The following is a 15,713-nucleotide window of genomic DNA, read 5'->3' as shown; positions in this document are numbered from 1 at the left end:
GGTCTCCCCCGAGCGGAGCAGAGGGGCAGAATCCCCCCCCTCGCCCTGCTGCCCACGCTGCTGGGGATGCAGCCCAGGCTGCGGGGGGGTTCCTGGGCTGCCAGCGCACATTGCTCTCTGTGTGTGTGTCTGCATCTCTTCCTTCCCAACCAGGACCTGCCCTCATCCTTTCTGCTCCTCCACGTGCTCCCAAAGCCTGAGGTTGCTTTGGCAAAAACTAAAAAAAAAAAAGCAATCTCTGCAGTGCTCTCCCTCTTGCTTGAGGTTTTGCTGGGCAGGGGGGGGAAGACAAAGCTGAAGGGCTTTGCTGGAACAGCTCATGAATAACCCTTCCCACGTCAGGCTATTTTGCTTCAGCTTCCTCCCGCATCTGGCGTTGCAGCGTTTCCTGAACCGGGCTCAGCCTTATTCTTTCCAGCGGGGTGTCCTCCCTCCCTCCGTCCCTACTTTCCCCTGGCCTCGAGCCCTGCTCTGGGTGCCAGATCTTTGCAGCGGGAGCAGCTGTTTGAGCCCTCTCATCAGGCTTTGGCTTCGGTGGTTGTTTGCCGGACATCTTCGTCGTGCGGCACAGCGAAGCCAGGAAGCTAATTGCTGGAGCGTACGGGAGGGAGGGAAGCCGTAGCATCAGCCTGAGCTGGAAAGGGGGTCCCAAAGATCTTTGTTTTAGTGCATCCACTTAAAAATGAGACTGGCTGCTCCTTGCTGAGCCAAAGCAGGTTTTGGAGCTGGATAGGGGAGCATCAGTGTCTCTTTCTGGCAGCTCCACTTGGCTATTGTATTACAAATTAAACCTGGTGGTTTTGGGTTAAGCCCAAATCCCAGTACCCTGCTTGAGTCTCCTTCTCCCTCATGCTCTGCCTGCTACCATATGAAGGTGAGGGAGATCTCTGTCTTCGGGCAAATAGTATCACCCACAGAGAAAATCTTAGCCTGATCCTCTAGATCTGGGTTTTGCCCTCCCCGTTTGAATCATAGAATCACAGAATGGTTCGAGTTGGAAGGCACCTTAAAGACCATCCAGTTCCAACCCCCTGCCCTGGGCAGGGACACCTCCCACCAGACCAGGTTGCTCCAAGCCCCATCCAACCTGGCCTTGAACCCCTCCAGGGATGGGGCAGCCACAGCTTCTCTGGGCAACCTGGGCCAGGGGCTCACCACCCTCACAGCCAAGAATTTCTGCCCAAGATCTCAGCTCAGTCTCCCCTCTTTCAGTTTAAAACCCTTCCCCCTCGTCCCATGGCTCCCCTCCCTGATCCAGAGTCCCTCCCCAGCTTTCCTGGAGCCCCTTGAGGGACTGGAAGGGGCTCCAACGTCTCCGTGGAGCCTTCTCTTCTCCAGGCTGAACCCCCCCAACTCTCTCAGCCTGTCCTCATAGCAGAGGGGCTCCAGCCCTCCCAGCATCTTCGTTTGAGGCAGGAATGCTGGCAGGGCAGCGTGGGAGCGGGAATTTTCGTCTGTCGATTGGTGAGCTGGTCTGGGCTTTTGGGAGCTAGGTAAATGGTGAAGGGTGCTACTGAGAAGAAGGGAAGGGGATGGGACGGGTGAGATACAGGCTGGGAGGCAAAAGTAAAGGGGGGATCTGGAACACTTGGCTGTTTATCCCCTGGGAAAAAAACAGTGATGGCCCAGGGTGGAAGAGGCTCAGCTACCCTGTGGGAAAACAGTTCGTCTCTTCTAATCATCACTGTCACAAACTCTCTTATCGGGTACAGGCCACTTCCAGTGACGCCATGGGATTGGTACTGGGTTAAAGTAGGGTCGTTAGTACCCCTGGCCCTTAGCGAAGGCTTGCTTTCTCTCTGCAGCAAGGAGGTTCAGGTCCAGTTCACCAAGCGATGACCTGCTGCTGAGACTGGTCACCAGCCAGGACAAATATGGGCATCTTCTATGCTCCTGTGGGAGGCAAAAGGAGCCTGGTTGGGAGGCTTAGGCCATAGATGTGATGTGGCGCCATGTGAACTACATGCTGTGGTCCTTCAGCTCTTCCCAGGGAGCAAGGCTGAGCCTGGAGAAGGTTTTTTCCTCCCTGTCCTGGGAGGCAGAGTGGGCTGCTGTGAGCTGAGTGTTTCCGCGTCCACAACAGTGTGTTGCAGGACTTTGCAGACCCCATGGTCTTCTCTACGATGCAGAGCGGTTGAGACAGGAGATCCCAAAGATGCTCGGAGGGGACCAGGTGGCAACTCAGTGCTGAGCTGCACCAAAGGTGGTGTAACGAGAAACTGTGACGAAGCACGAGGGTTTCCAAGCAGGCTGTTGTCACAGTGACTGGGTGGCTCAAGGTGACATGCAACGATGGTTGAACCTGAGCTGCGCCTCTGCACTGTGAGTTCAAGCCCAGCTGATTGCAACCACCAGAGAAACTCTCTTGGATGAAGTCTTACACCCTCCTGTCTCCAGGGGAAGAGTTTTGCCCTCCAACCCTGTTTCTCAGTATTTTTATATCTCTCCGGCATTCGCTTGCAAGCACCGAGTTCCCGCTGTGGGAATTGTCAAGGGAGGTTGTCACTGATTAAACAGCATAAAGGTAGATTCTTGCTAAATGGCAATATTATTTTATCTAGATGAAGGCAATGTCATTTGGAGGGGAGAGTCAGAGTAACTTTGGGGGGAGACAGAGGGGCCGGGTGTTTTGGGAAGGGTTGTGAGAAGCGGGAGGTCTTAGTGCAGTAGGGCCACGGCATTTTCAGCCCTACCATGGCACCGGGGAGAGGTGCTCTCATTCACAGCCCTGTGGGTTTTGTTTTTTTTTTTCCAGCCAGACAAGAGGAATCCTGTTTTAGAAACTGAGAAAATACCATTTTTCAGTACCCACTTCCCTGTCGGCCTGACGCACGTCTAGCCTGATTTGTGTACATTGTCCATTATATCCGTTGTCTCCTGAATTCGGTGCTATTGTGTTTGGAAGATGAAGAGATGTTGCAGGATGGGAGAGCATCTCTCAGATCCCCTTTTTCCCTGAGTTATTAAGCACTTAGCTCCTTTCTCATGCTGAGTGAGGGTTATACAATCAATCCCCGCGGGGTTTTCCTGGAAGGGGAAAGGAGTCAATGAACTAATTCACTAAAAGCAGGACCGGCACTTGCCTGCCCGCAAGTTTCTGCATTGAAAGGTCTTTTCCCCAGTGTATAGCACAGGCTGGGAAGCTGGCAAAAACACAAGGGTGAAGATAATGGGGAAGACAGAGGTTACGTTCTTGCAGTTCTTTGCTCTGAGAGTTCCCCCAAAGCAGGCGTGCATGGAAGCAATTAAAATGGTAACGGTCATTGGGAGCAATAACCTTCTGGTGCCCCACCTGGACCTACTTCTGCCAGAAATACTAACCTCTGACACCTGCGCTCCAGGGATGTCTTTGCTCAGCTTTTTGCAGCTTTTTGGCCTGTCTCGCTCAGTTTTGGTCCCGCCGGGAGGATGCTCGTGGTTAGCACTGATGCCGTGGCTCCTCTGTGCTGCTGGATGGGCTGAGGGACCGTCTCCTCCCAGCGGAGTCTTTCATCTGTCTGTGATCCATCGCGGGAGTCGGAGTCCTTCCAGACCTTTGTGCTTCTCAGCTTGGGAATTTATGAGCCGCTCGCCTGTTAATTTATCTGTCGTTTTCTGTAAAGTCTGGAGCTGATTGCCAGTCTGGTCGCTCCTTGCCAGGGAAGGATTTGGTCACCATTTAATGCAGTCTCTGAATTGACCTTGTTTTTATATAGTTAAGCCATTCACAGGCTCCCCCCACCCACCCCCGTCCCTTCCCTTCAAGGGTGGACAGGATAATTTTTGTGATTATTTATGCTTATTTTAAAAGGTCTCTCCTCTCATTGCTTATGTTCCAGCAGATCTCACCACATCTTCCCAGGGCCACGGCCCCGTGGTGCCAGGCAAACACGCTCTCCCCCTTTGCCCCAACGAGGATGGGGGTGATAAGCTGCCTGGCGTGAGTATGGCTCACTGCAGCCCTTTGATAAGGAATTAGCCAGCCAGCCTGCTCTGTCCTCGGCGTCGGAAGGACACAGCCTTAAATGCAAAACCAACAGTAAAATCAGTGGATTAGATTCATTGCCTGCTTCTTAATGCCACCGCGCATCGGTGTCTAGAAATTATTTTATCGGTAACGGGGGAGAGCATAACGATAGCAGAGGGTGTCGCAGAATGCAGCCCATGGCGCCCTCCGCCCTCCGTGGCTGGGAATGGTGCAAATCCTCCCGGATTTGGCTCTGGGATGCTGGAGGGGCACATTCAGCCTGCGGAGCCGATAGATAGTGAGCTAGTTATACCCTGCATCAGCTCAGGCTTTTAATCTTGGTGCGAGCTGGGAGGTGCTGTATCGCCTGTGAGCTCGAATTTTTGAGCCCTGCGAGAGGATGGGATTTTGGGGTGATCTGCCTGTGTTAAGGGCAGGCTTGGTCCTGCTGGAAGAAATGCCTTTCGCTGAAGCCCTCACAAAGGGCGAAGGCTCGATCAGGCACGGTGCTTCCTCTTGCAGAAGGAAAATTAAACATGAGATGCGGTAATACCGAGGGCCGACCCGCGCTGCTGCAAGACGTGGTTAAAGAAAGAAACAAAGAGGAGGAAGCACTGGTGGGAGGACCACAGCCCCGGACCCACGCTGGCTCTGCAGAAAAGGAGCCGTTGCCTTGGTCTGGCGAACTCGAAGCCAGAGGAAACCGTTGCTGATTTCTGCGTAACGCGAGGTCACGGCACTTCCTTGAATTAACTCCCTTTTGAAATAAACTTGACCTGCTTCCTCTAAGCACCATCCAATTTTATTTTTCCAGGGGAGGAAAATCCACTGTGACTCTGAATCACTTGTTCTAAAGACCAGTCTAAAGACCTCAGGTTTTGCATTTTTAATTTTTTGGCGTGGCTTGACTTAGCTTCAGCTTACACCCCTTGGGTCTTGTGTGCACACTCGCTTCCTTCTACATTTCTGTGTCCTTTAAATATTATGATAACTCTGTAATGCGTATGCAATTGGGGCCAACAGATACCTATACCTGTAAAGAAGCAGATATAAACCCGCTCTCCATCATCTTTCCTTCTTGCCGCGCTCTGCAGAGCCTGGACTCCAGTCGAGGAGCATCCATCGGTTGACCGGGGATGCATAAATGCAGCTAGCGTCTGCCTTTGTAAACACCCCAGGGCAAGGGCTTGTCCTTTTCATGCTGCCAAATGACTGACACCGTCTGAATTATTTGTAGGGAGCGTTAAATTCCCTCTTTGTTTTTTAAATAAAAACCCCGACACAATTCGACAGCAAGTGGAATGACACCGTTCTTCCTCTGATATATTTAATTGAACACAGAGAGTGCGTAAATACTGACCCAAAGCCCTGCAAAGGTTCAAAACGTGTTTATGAGGCAAGAGATTTTTGTCCTAAGCGAAGGCACTTGGCCCAATGCCATCATTTAGACCCGTGTGTGCTGAAACACTTTGCAATGGCGGGGATGAATTCCTTGGGATGGTGCTGCCCGTGGCTTGACCATCCCTGGTGGCCATCCGTTCCCAACCCGCGGGCTGTCTCGCCGCCACGTGTGGTTGGAGGGACCTGGTGCTCAGCTCCCTGCTCTGTCCCGGTGGGCAAATCAGTCTTGAACTGGGGCACTCGGGGGATCGGAGGAGAATGAAAAGCACCCTTGAGAAAGGACAAAGCCTTTAGGTGCTGGCAGTGCCCCGGAACAGAGTGCAGGCACTCGGTTGTTGAACTTGCCAGGATCAAGTGGGGTGCCCACTTGTGTCATCTGTTGACCCCTTCACATCCTCATCTGGAGGCTCATCTCTATGAAAACCCACCGATAGGTCCCTTTTAGACTATTCTTCGGCATAGAAAGCTGGGCCAAAAGCAGCACCCCAGGGTGATGCTCTCACGGGATTTTACCAGATGCTCTGGCTTCACCCCCTTTTTGGCCCTGGCTTCTCAGGTGCCCTAAAGGAGATCAGTGCTTCAGCCACTGTTCCCAGTCCCTGTGGGTCAGGGGCAAACTGGCACCACTTCTCCACCCCTTGAGGCTGGTGGTGTGTCAGATATCACAAGAAGAAATCAGGTCAGCAAGGGCGAGCTGAAACATCTGTCTCCTTCTGGTGACAGCTGGGGCCAGCAGGAGCTCTGTTGACCAACAAGGCAAGAGACTGCAGCTTGGGAGGGGTGACCTGTGTGTTCACGTAGAGATGAAACAAAGCATCCCACATCTTTAATATTTCTGGATCTTTGGGAAGAAACCACCATTCAGTGATGCATTTCTCCCAGTTCCCCTCCAAGAAGGAAAAGGGCAGACAAACCATCTTAATGGAGTGGTCATGGATGGTTAAAGCTTGACTGTGGTCTGATACAAATACCACTGATAGAGTTACGTAAGAATTAATGATGGAAAATGTAAATAGAGTGCTTAATAACTGGAGAAACTGGCTAAAAGTCTAACCATACACATGTTTAGCCCATGTAAACTATGTAGTGAGCTTGTGTGGAGACCCCGTGCTAGCTATTGCTGGGGGAGTTTTTGCACGTTCCTGTCTTGAAGCTGCTGCTGTACCTACATTGTTGTGTCTCTCAGTGAACTGGCAGCAAAATGAGGATGAGTTGAAGGCTTCAAAGTCCCTCCTGGAAATGCTGCGTATTGCCTGTGTTATCGGGAAAGTCGAGCAGGCCAGGAGGAAATCACCGCAGGGGAAAGGGATGTTATGGAGGAGAGGTGAAGCTTGCTTGGGTTTGATGGCCCTGTGAACTCTTGCTGTTTCATGACTCGAGCCCGTGGCCTCATGAGAAGACGGTTGTTAAATACAGGCTTCATTCTTTTTAGGGAGACCCCACTTCGAGGTGCCAGCCAGCGCTGGCTAATGCTGGGTGCTCACAGCCAGCCCTGCTGCCAAATTCCACTCCACTTCCTTCTCTTGACAGTGGCAGGAACTCGGCCTTTTCCTGGTGGCTTAAAATTGAATCATTTTCCCTAAATAATCGTTTTCTCCCTTTTTGTCCTTCCTCCCTGTTTGCAGAAGCTCACGAGTCCCCATTTCTAGACAATGGTTTTCTCATAAAGCAGGTTTCTCTGCAAAGCTACACCCAGGGTATGAGTAACCAGAATAGGTGTGGGCTGGAAGTCATTGCTTTAAACGGCTTAAACTTATCATAACCTCTTCATCATCATTGCGTAGTCAGGGATTAATCTGGACTGTGGTGGGGTCCAGGTCCTGGTCTTGGATCGAGGTGCTGCTGTGCTATAAATATGATACAATCCCAAACCAAAGGACAGTGTGGCCCAAGGGGGTGTGGGAGGTTTCCCTGTGGAAAAGTAGTGAGGAGGGTTTGATCTGAGATATGCACAGTGGAGGGTGGAGGTGATTTTTCCATTGCAGCTTCAGTTTCTTTCTTTTCCCATCAATAACTTGGCTTTTAGGATAATAAAAGAAAAGAAGAAAGGGAAGGGAAGGGAAGGGAAGGGAAGGGAAGGGAAGGGAAGGGAAGGGAAGGGAAGGGAAGGGAAGGGAAGGGAAGGGAAGGGAAGGGAAGGGAAGGGAAGGGAAGGGAAGGGAAGGGAAGGGAAGGAAAAGGAAAGGGAAGGAAAAGGAAAGGGAAGGAAAAGGAAAGGGAAGGAAAAGGAAAGGGAAGAGAAAAGACAACAAAACCTCTGTGTGATTTAGATTCCTAAATCCTGTTTTAGATGATTGGCTTTCAGTAAGACGCAGGAGTTGGGATTCAGGCAGGGCAGCAGGCATGAGTGCCAAACCTGAATTATGTCACTTGGAGGCAGAAACGATGCAGGTGAGCTCGTGGCCCCATCAGCTGGCTCCAGGATTTCACAATAGTGCGTGGTTTTGTACCATTCCTCCCAAAACACTGTGGTTTCTCACAGCAAGGCTTACTTGAGTAGGTTCCTCCCTTCCCACCACCATGTCCCCACCACCATGTTCTCCAGGGTGGGGACTGATGGCTTAAAACTGGTGCAAGCTGTGGGACATCCTCATGGCTCATGCTGTGGTTCACGGTCCCTCACTTGTTACCAACGTGACTGTGAATCTCCCCAAGAACAAGTTTGGGGCGTGATGCAGAGAGTTTCAAGCCAAAGCAGTTCTTCTGGTTGAGGTTAGAGCCCACAACTGGAAGTGCTGGCACAACTGAGGGAGCAGTGTGCCACGGTGAGAGGACGGGCTTTGGAGGGTGGGTGTATTTTAAACCCATGACGCTGCCAAACCAGGGTTGTCCCTCACCCTGCAAGTCCTTAGTGCCATCCCAAGGGAGCTGGGTCAAGGGAGGTCCTTAGGAGAGCTCAAGGCTGGGATGTGAAGGAGGATGGGGGAGCTTGGGAGAAGGTGGCCAGCAGCACTGCAGTGAATGTGAGGGGTATATCTGTCATAGGGTGTTAAAACAGCCGTGGGAGGTTTTTTTAAAGTTAGAACAGCCATGGAGGTCCTCCACCTCTCTGGAGCAGCTCCCTAGAGCCCACACCTCCAGGTACTAAGATTTAAGGGAAGGACATCCAGCTGGAGCCATCCTTGAAAGCTGCTGCCTTTCCCCAGTGTCTTCTCCTTCGCTTTGTGGACTGTAGTTGTGTGTACTCGTAAGGGTCAGGCTGGCTCAGGCGATGCAGCGTGAAAAGGAGCCAGGTGATGTCGTTTCCATAAAGGAGCGATGGCTCGTGTGGTGACCAGACTGCACTGGGACTTGAAACCAAGAGGGACCACTTCTGCCTCTGGCTGGCGTAACCCGGGGCTCGTCCTCGCACTGCTCTGAGCATAGAATCATAGAATCATAGAATCATAGGGTTGGAAGGGACCTCTGGAGATCATCTAGTCCAACCCCCCTGCCAGAGCAGGGTCACCTAGAGAAATCTAGCATCCCACCCCCAGGTTTGTCAGCGAGGTCTGTGAAGACCTTCCTGCTTCAGAGACGAGTTCTGCTGATCTCAGGGCTGTCGGGATCCAGAGAGTATATTTTTTCTTAGTGGATCTGCAACCAGACACATCAAAACAACTCACCGTGGCAGAGGCAACGTGGGGAGGGCTGCGTCTGAATGCATGGAGGTGCTGTGGTGGCCTCTGCATCAGTCTCGGCTGGGCGGAGACCGAAGAAGTCCTGGGCTGAGTAATGGTGAGGCTTTCCAAGAGTGCATCCCTGGAGAGTGCGGGCGGGAGGAACGGGAACGGCGGGTCCAAGGTCTCTGCACTTGTTCCAGTCTCCTTCCCATGCTGCCGGGGAGGTGCAGGGCGTTGCGTCTCTCCACCTCTCATTGCTTTCACAGAGACTTCTTTGGTGCCTTTGTACTTTGGATACCGTGAAGATAAAACCACAAAGGGACCTGTTGAGGCTGCTAAACCTGCAAATTGACCTTTAGATCTTGTTTGCCACCGTCCCCCCACCTGCCGCTCTTTCTGGTGCCAAAACAAATGGCAGAGGCCGAGTCATGGGGTTGGTGGGGAGTGTATTTTTTTGATGCCTTCCCTTTACGAGCAAGTCCTGTTTGCGGTGGGTGGAGCGTCCAACGCCCTTTGTGCGGGGTGGGGGCTGATAACCGATACGAAGAATTGTGTGTACGTGGAGATACACTGGGTGGATTAGAATTAGGGATGCCTGACTGGGGCAATACAAACCCCCCCAACACAGAGATTTACCGCTTGTGGATATTGCCAACCACGTCGGTGTGTGTGAAGCCGAGGCACCGAGGAAATGATAATCCCTCTGAAAACACACACCTCTAAAGGTGTGTCTAAACTCACCTCGTTTCCTTTCCCTGTGTCACCCCGTGTGCAATTTTTTTTTTAATTTGCCCTTTTTGCAAAATGACATCCCAACGCAGGTACCTACGGCCAGGCAGCGCAGGGACCTTTGTGTCGCCCGTGTCACCCGCGGCGCTTGGACGCCTCTTGCTCTCTTTTGCGAGTGACATTTGAGACGCAGGATCCCTTTGGTTCTCCATTGCCCGGGGGCGGGGGGGAAGCACTGCTGCCACGCTAATTGATTATCTTGCTGATTTTGCGAGTCTGAGTGCAAGCGTTGCTCCCGAAACAGCCAGGCTCTGCAATGCAATTAGACTGCTCTGCTCCTTGCAAAATCTTGTTAGCGAAAAATGGTCCCGGCGTGCAGCAGATGTTGTAGCTCACATGGTTATTTTTCCCCACTTCGGTTTTTCCCCTCCCCGCAGCTGGCTTGACGTGATCCAGATCCCCAGTGACATCTACAGCTCAGAAATCTGCACCGGGAAACGCTTACAAGACAGTTGCCAAATTAAAAAGCCAATTAGAGGGTGATTTGCTCATTACTACCCTGTGTGGAACGGGACTCGCTGGGGAAGACGAGGCTGATATTTTCTGGTTTAAATGCATTTGGGAGGAAAATGTGTGTTTTGGAGGTAAGAATACTGAAGGGGAGAGCGGAGGAAAAGCCCACACGCTTTTTGGAGGGAAGCAAAATTACGCCACCAAGTGCAAGATAATTGCACTAATTGGGTCTTTTATTTCCTTAATGGGCTTCAATAGCCCAAAGCCAGAGGGAGCAAACTGGCACAGATCCGTTCTTGGGCTCCCATAAGCCAGATCTGGTACCTCTGCAATCAGCCTCTCATCGAGAGGGACCTCAAAGTCCTCTCCCAGCCCTGGCTCTGATTTCCACCTCCATCCCGCATCCCCTGCAGGAGGAAGGATGTGGGAAGGAGTATATGAATCACCAGAACTTTGAATCACTAGTTTGGCCCTCCCTGCGTTATCAGGCTGTATCTTTTCATAGGACCATCAACACCAGCATTCTCTAAGTTGTGTTTTCTTGCCTGGAGCTCAGTGGCCATTTCAGCAACCACTTTTAGGGAGGGTAAATCATCTCTGATGGTGCTTAGGATCCTTGGGATCCTCCAAGACAGGTTCTCCTTGGGGGTGAAGAGGCATGGGTGGCTCTCTTGGCCAAGGTAGGGTTAAGAGCAATACATTGAAGCTTCCCTGCAGCCATAGCTTTTGGTTTTCCCTCCCATTCCTTGCTGTTCACCATCCATGTCCAGACTAGGAGCAGCCGTGACCTGCTGGCTGCAGTGAGATGAAGAACAGGACGGACTCGCTGTTTGCTGATGCCTTGGGCGCCATGGGGTGGTTTGAGCTGGTTCTGTGGTGGCTGATGCCTGAACCCAGAAGGTCCTGCGTGGGGGTGTGCGTGTTTGTGTGGTGCCCTCTCCTCGCGGGGTCGTGGCGCTGGGAGGGTGACGTGGTGTTTGCTTTTGGGAGAAGCAGCCGCCTGGGTAAATGTTACTGCTCACCTGGTTTCTGTCTGCTGCATGGCAGGGAGGGGAGGAAACCAAGGTGATGACCTTCTGTGATGAGAACATCCCTGCTTGTCTCCTCCCCTTGCACATACAAACCCCAGGCCCCGTAATTCAGTCTGGCTGCAGAACAAACTCTTTATCTCTTTCTGCTCTGTCCGCATGAAAAGAGAAACTATGTTCAGTGCTTTTCTTGGCTTTTTGTGACCTAATTCCCACCGGTCTCTAGTTCATCACCCACCTCTGCATGTGGGCATGGTGTTTCATGGCTCTGAGTGTACTTTGCACCCTGAAGGAGCTGCATTGTATGCCAGGGCCCCACTGTGCTCCATGAAATCCTGGGGGGAACTGCAGCCTTGCTGAAGCCTTGGTCCCTTGCTCCCACCTCAGTACAGGCAGAGCACCCAGGGAGTGTCATCCCTGCAGACTGAAGGACACACATTTTGACCAGGGCCAAAATGTGTGAGTGGGAGCTCAGCAGCTTCAACAGGGACTGAAGAATCCGAGTAATTTAGTATGGGGAAGCTCCAGTCGAGGGGATTTGGGAAACCTTCTCAGAAGGGAAGACTGACCCACGGATGAGTCTTACCCTGATGGGATGAGCTCCACAGCGTTAGAGCAAGGAGGCAATGCTGCCTTCCCCTATGTGAGTGCAGCAGAGGTCCATGAAGATCATTAAGGGACTGGAGCATCTTACATGAGGAGAGGCCGAGAGAGATGGGACTCTTCAGTCTGGAGAAGAGAAGGCTCAGGGGGACAACTACCTGATCACAGGGAATGAATAAGACAGAAACAGACTTCTCAGTGGTGCCCAGTGACAGGACAAGAGACAGTGATCTCAAATTGAAAAACAGGAAATTCCATTTAAACATGAGAAAATACTTTTTTTTACTGTGAGGGTGGTCCAAACACTGGCACAGGTTGCCCAGAGACTGTGGAGTCTCCATCCCTGGAGGTATTCAAAACCTGACTGGACATGGTCCTGGGGAATCTACTCTAGCTGACTCTGCTTTGAATGGGTGGGATGGACTGGATGATCTCCAGAAGTTCCTTTTAACCGCATTGATTTGGTGATTCTGTGCTTAGGATCACTGGGAGCCCACTGGGACTGAGCTCAGTCCTAGGGCTTGAGGGTGCTGCGTGGTCCTTCTGCAGGGAACCATGAGTATCCCTCCCTGTCCTTCAAGGTGGACTCCTGGGAAGACTCACTGAGCATTTTGGGATTTGCACAAGTTTTGTGCAGAGCTCACGTGGTGTTTCCTCCCAGCCAGGCCTGTGTATTGTGCTGAGTTGATTGTCATGCAAAACATCACGCCTCCTCCAAGGCCTGATGCACCTCCTGGCACCAGGCGTGCAAGATCCTGGGTCAAGGGAGAGGCTGTCACCCCCTGCCACAGCAGAGGATTGTGGCATTTAGCAGCCTTCGTGCTCCTAGGAAACTTCCAATTCAGCTGCCAACTGCCATGGGGTTTAACACATTATGAGGGAAGGAGGTTAAAAAGTCCATGGGCTGCTAAGTTGTAGAGCAAGCGTGTGTTTTCAGCCACCACCACGCTGGGCCAAAAGCACCTTGAAACGCCACATCCAAGTGTGCACCTGAATGGGAAACGCCTACTGCAGCATCTGAAGAGCTGCCTGAATGAGTCCTTCAGAGACGATACGCCCTTAGGGACCCGTCTGCCTTAGTGGGAAGAGAAGCTGAGTCAAGTGAGAAGTGTGTTTTGCAGAGGGAACTTCCCTGGCACGAGCGTTTCCAGCCGTGGCACCTCTGTTGCTGCCATGGGTCCAAGAGAGTAGGGTCTAATGAGCTGCACCCCTCGCCTGGGCCAGGGCAGGCTGCTCTTTTGATGAGTACGTAAGGCTTCCCTCTATTAAAATGAGCAACCACGGGGTCTTAATTTGCAAACTCTTTCCTGGTGGTGGGGCAATCACAACTAACTGGCGGTTCTGCTCTTAGGAAAGGTCTCTGAGCCCTCTAGGGCTCTTAGGAAAGGTCTGTGAGGTCCCTCAGGAACCTTAGGAAAGGTCTCTGAGGTCCCTCTACCCTGTGCTAATTTCTGCCAAGCAGGATATGTTTGTCATGCTTTCATGTTCTCCCCTGTCTACATAATACCAAGCGACTCCTTTTTTTGTACACTGCAGATTCACCCAAGGGTAGAAGGGGCAACTGTGGTCCTCAAATGGGGCAAGCATGGGGCCTCTGCCCCCCAGAGCAGGATTGCTAAAAGCTGATCTTGCAGACATCCCCATCCCATCACAACAGACAGGATGGACGCATCCCCTGCTGCTGGGGGCTTCCTTGGGGGTATAAAAGAGGAGTTAAACTCCACCGCTCCTCCTCCATCCCTCTCTGCGCTCAGCGATGCTGAGAAGTGCAGGTGGCTCCTGCCTTTGGTGGCTGTCAGCTTGCCTCCCTCTAGCGCTTATCCCAACCTCCTGCAATGCCAGCAGCTGGCAGGGGAATGGTCCTCTCCCTTGGGTGTGATCCCTGCCCAGTTTGTGTCTGGATGGAGCTCAGGTGATTTTTTAGGTGTACGGTGCTGGCTGGGTTAGGTGGGAACAGAAGGAGGTGCTTACAAAGCGGTGATTCCTTTTCCTCCCTGTGACGGGCAGAGGCGATGCAAGTCCTGTTGTGCAAAGTTTGGGGGGAACGTGTTATTCTGGGTGCAGCCAGCCTGAAAAACTGGGAGGTGTGGGGGAAGAAAGTAAGTCTGCTTTTCCTTCCCCCCCTTCAAATTAAACATAATAACAACAGGGAAAAGATTCTTTCAGCTCTTCGTCTGTCCCATCCACCCCCAGCCTCCAGCTGGACGTGACCTTCCAAACTGGATTGATCAGGAGAAAAGATACCAAAAAAAAAAAAAAAAAAAAAAAAGCAGTGTTTCACATGGAGCTTGCTCAACACCTCCTGATATTTAAGTGCTTTCTTGGCCAGGCTCTGAGAAGGAGTGGGAAGAAGGGAGGGCAGCCTGGCAGGAGCCAGGCAGAGGAAAGGCGATGTGGTTGGAGGGATGAGCTCACCTCCTAGCTGGCCTTCTACCCAAGTTTCTCCGTTCATGGTGCCTGTCCACAATCCACCATGCTGGTTTTGGTGTCAGAATGAGCATTTAATCCTCCTGGCCCAGCTGCAAAACTTTTGGCTCACTGAATTTTCTCCATCTGGAAGGACAGACCTCCTGGGCGAGGACACTTGGCTTCTTGAAACCATGGCTGAGCCCTCAATCTGTGTTGAGCTTTCCCGGATGAACTCTCTGATTTAGGCTCTGTGATTCCTCATGTAGATGCCCAGCTCTGCCCTGCTCCTGCAGGGTTTTATTTTTGGATGGATCCACAAGTTCCAGTATGGGAGGCAATGGGTTTGGGTGCTGCTGTCATGCTTTCCAGAGCAAAATAAGAGAGGGAGAAGCTTGTAAAGGAGGAGAGAAAGCTGAAGGGCTTATGAGAAATAACAAAGAGTGGACTTAGAAGAGGAGATGGGTCACTAGGGCTGTAACGGTGCGAAAACGTACCATTATCACCAGGGAGAAATATAGTGAAGCGGTGATGATGCTGGAGCAGAACAGGGAGTAGGTCTGGCGTCACTTCAGCAGTGATGCTGCCCATGTCTTGGTGAGACAGAAGGCAGGACAAGGTCCTCCTGCCCCTGGCATGACCAGTGAGGCCAACAGAAAGCTGCAGGTGGGATTTAAATGGAGCCTGAGGAAGAGGGAGAGAGATTTTCCTTTGCCAAGAAGGAAATCCTTTGCTCCTGATTTCCCTGTCTCCTTGCTTACCCAGTGTGTCTCTTTTTCTCCTGTCCCACAGGAAATCTGTGATGATCCACACCTCTTTGTGGATGGGATCAGCTCCCATGACTTACACCAGGGCCAGGTCGGGAACTGCTGGTTCGTGGCTGCCTGCTCCTCCCTGGCGTCCCGGGAGTCTCTGTGGCAGAAGGTAAGCAGTTCCCCATGCCAGGGGAAAGTCTGTCTTCAACACCTTGGCTTTGCGTTGTGTTTGTCCAGCTCAAAAACTGGTTCTTCAGGGATGCCTCAGGTCCTTAAAAACTGTTCATGTGCAAAAACCTCCTTTAAAGGACTGTCTTTCAAGGAGAAGCAGGTCATCATGACTGCAATCACATCACACTCAACCCAAACCCCTGGCTGTTTTCTCCTTAACCAAGTGAATGAAGTCCCATCCTCTCCTCCAGATCCCAAATCTGACCCTCCCCACTCCAAAATAACCTAAAAAACAACAAGAAGAACAAAATCCAGGATGTTCAGCTGCAGCGTTTGGCCCCGTTTCCCTAGTTCCCATGGTGTTACCTATCTTTGGCTGCTCAGCGTGCACCCACCTTGGCAATGAGATACCTTGCGCTGGGGCAGGTAGGGTGACTTGAGAGTATTAGTATCCCTCCTAAGACACTTCTTCCCTAAAGCATCCATCCCTGGCATGTCCTGTGGCTGGACTGCATGATGTAGCAGTGCTCCTTCGAGTGTGGGGTCCAAAGGGACTGTG

General features: G+C 51.9%; 1 protein-coding gene across 5 annotated transcripts in view; it reads left to right on the top strand.

Moving 5' to 3' along the window:
• CAPN5 (calpain 5) overlaps positions 1-15,713 on the top strand; it is a 63,877-nt gene that overhangs the window by 23,692 nt on the left and 24,472 nt on the right. For 3 of the 5 annotated variants that reach the window (XM_063326856.1, XM_063326846.1, XM_063326837.1), the window contains exon 3: positions 15,021-15,152. In XM_063326856.1, the coding sequence (XP_063182926.1) occupies positions 15,021-15,152 (132 nt within the window). Of the gene's footprint in view, positions 1-10,205; positions 10,323-15,020; positions 15,153-15,713 lie in introns of those variants that run through there. The other 2 variants (XM_063326863.1, XM_063326830.1) reach the window with 2 other exon arrangements.

The sequence above is a fragment of the Chroicocephalus ridibundus genome, chromosome 1 (assembly GCF_963924245.1).
Source record: "Chroicocephalus ridibundus chromosome 1, bChrRid1.1, whole genome shotgun sequence".
Classification (NCBI taxonomy): Eukaryota; Metazoa; Chordata; class Aves; order Charadriiformes; family Laridae; genus Chroicocephalus; species Chroicocephalus ridibundus.
This window is presented reverse-complemented; position numbering and strand designations above follow the sequence as displayed.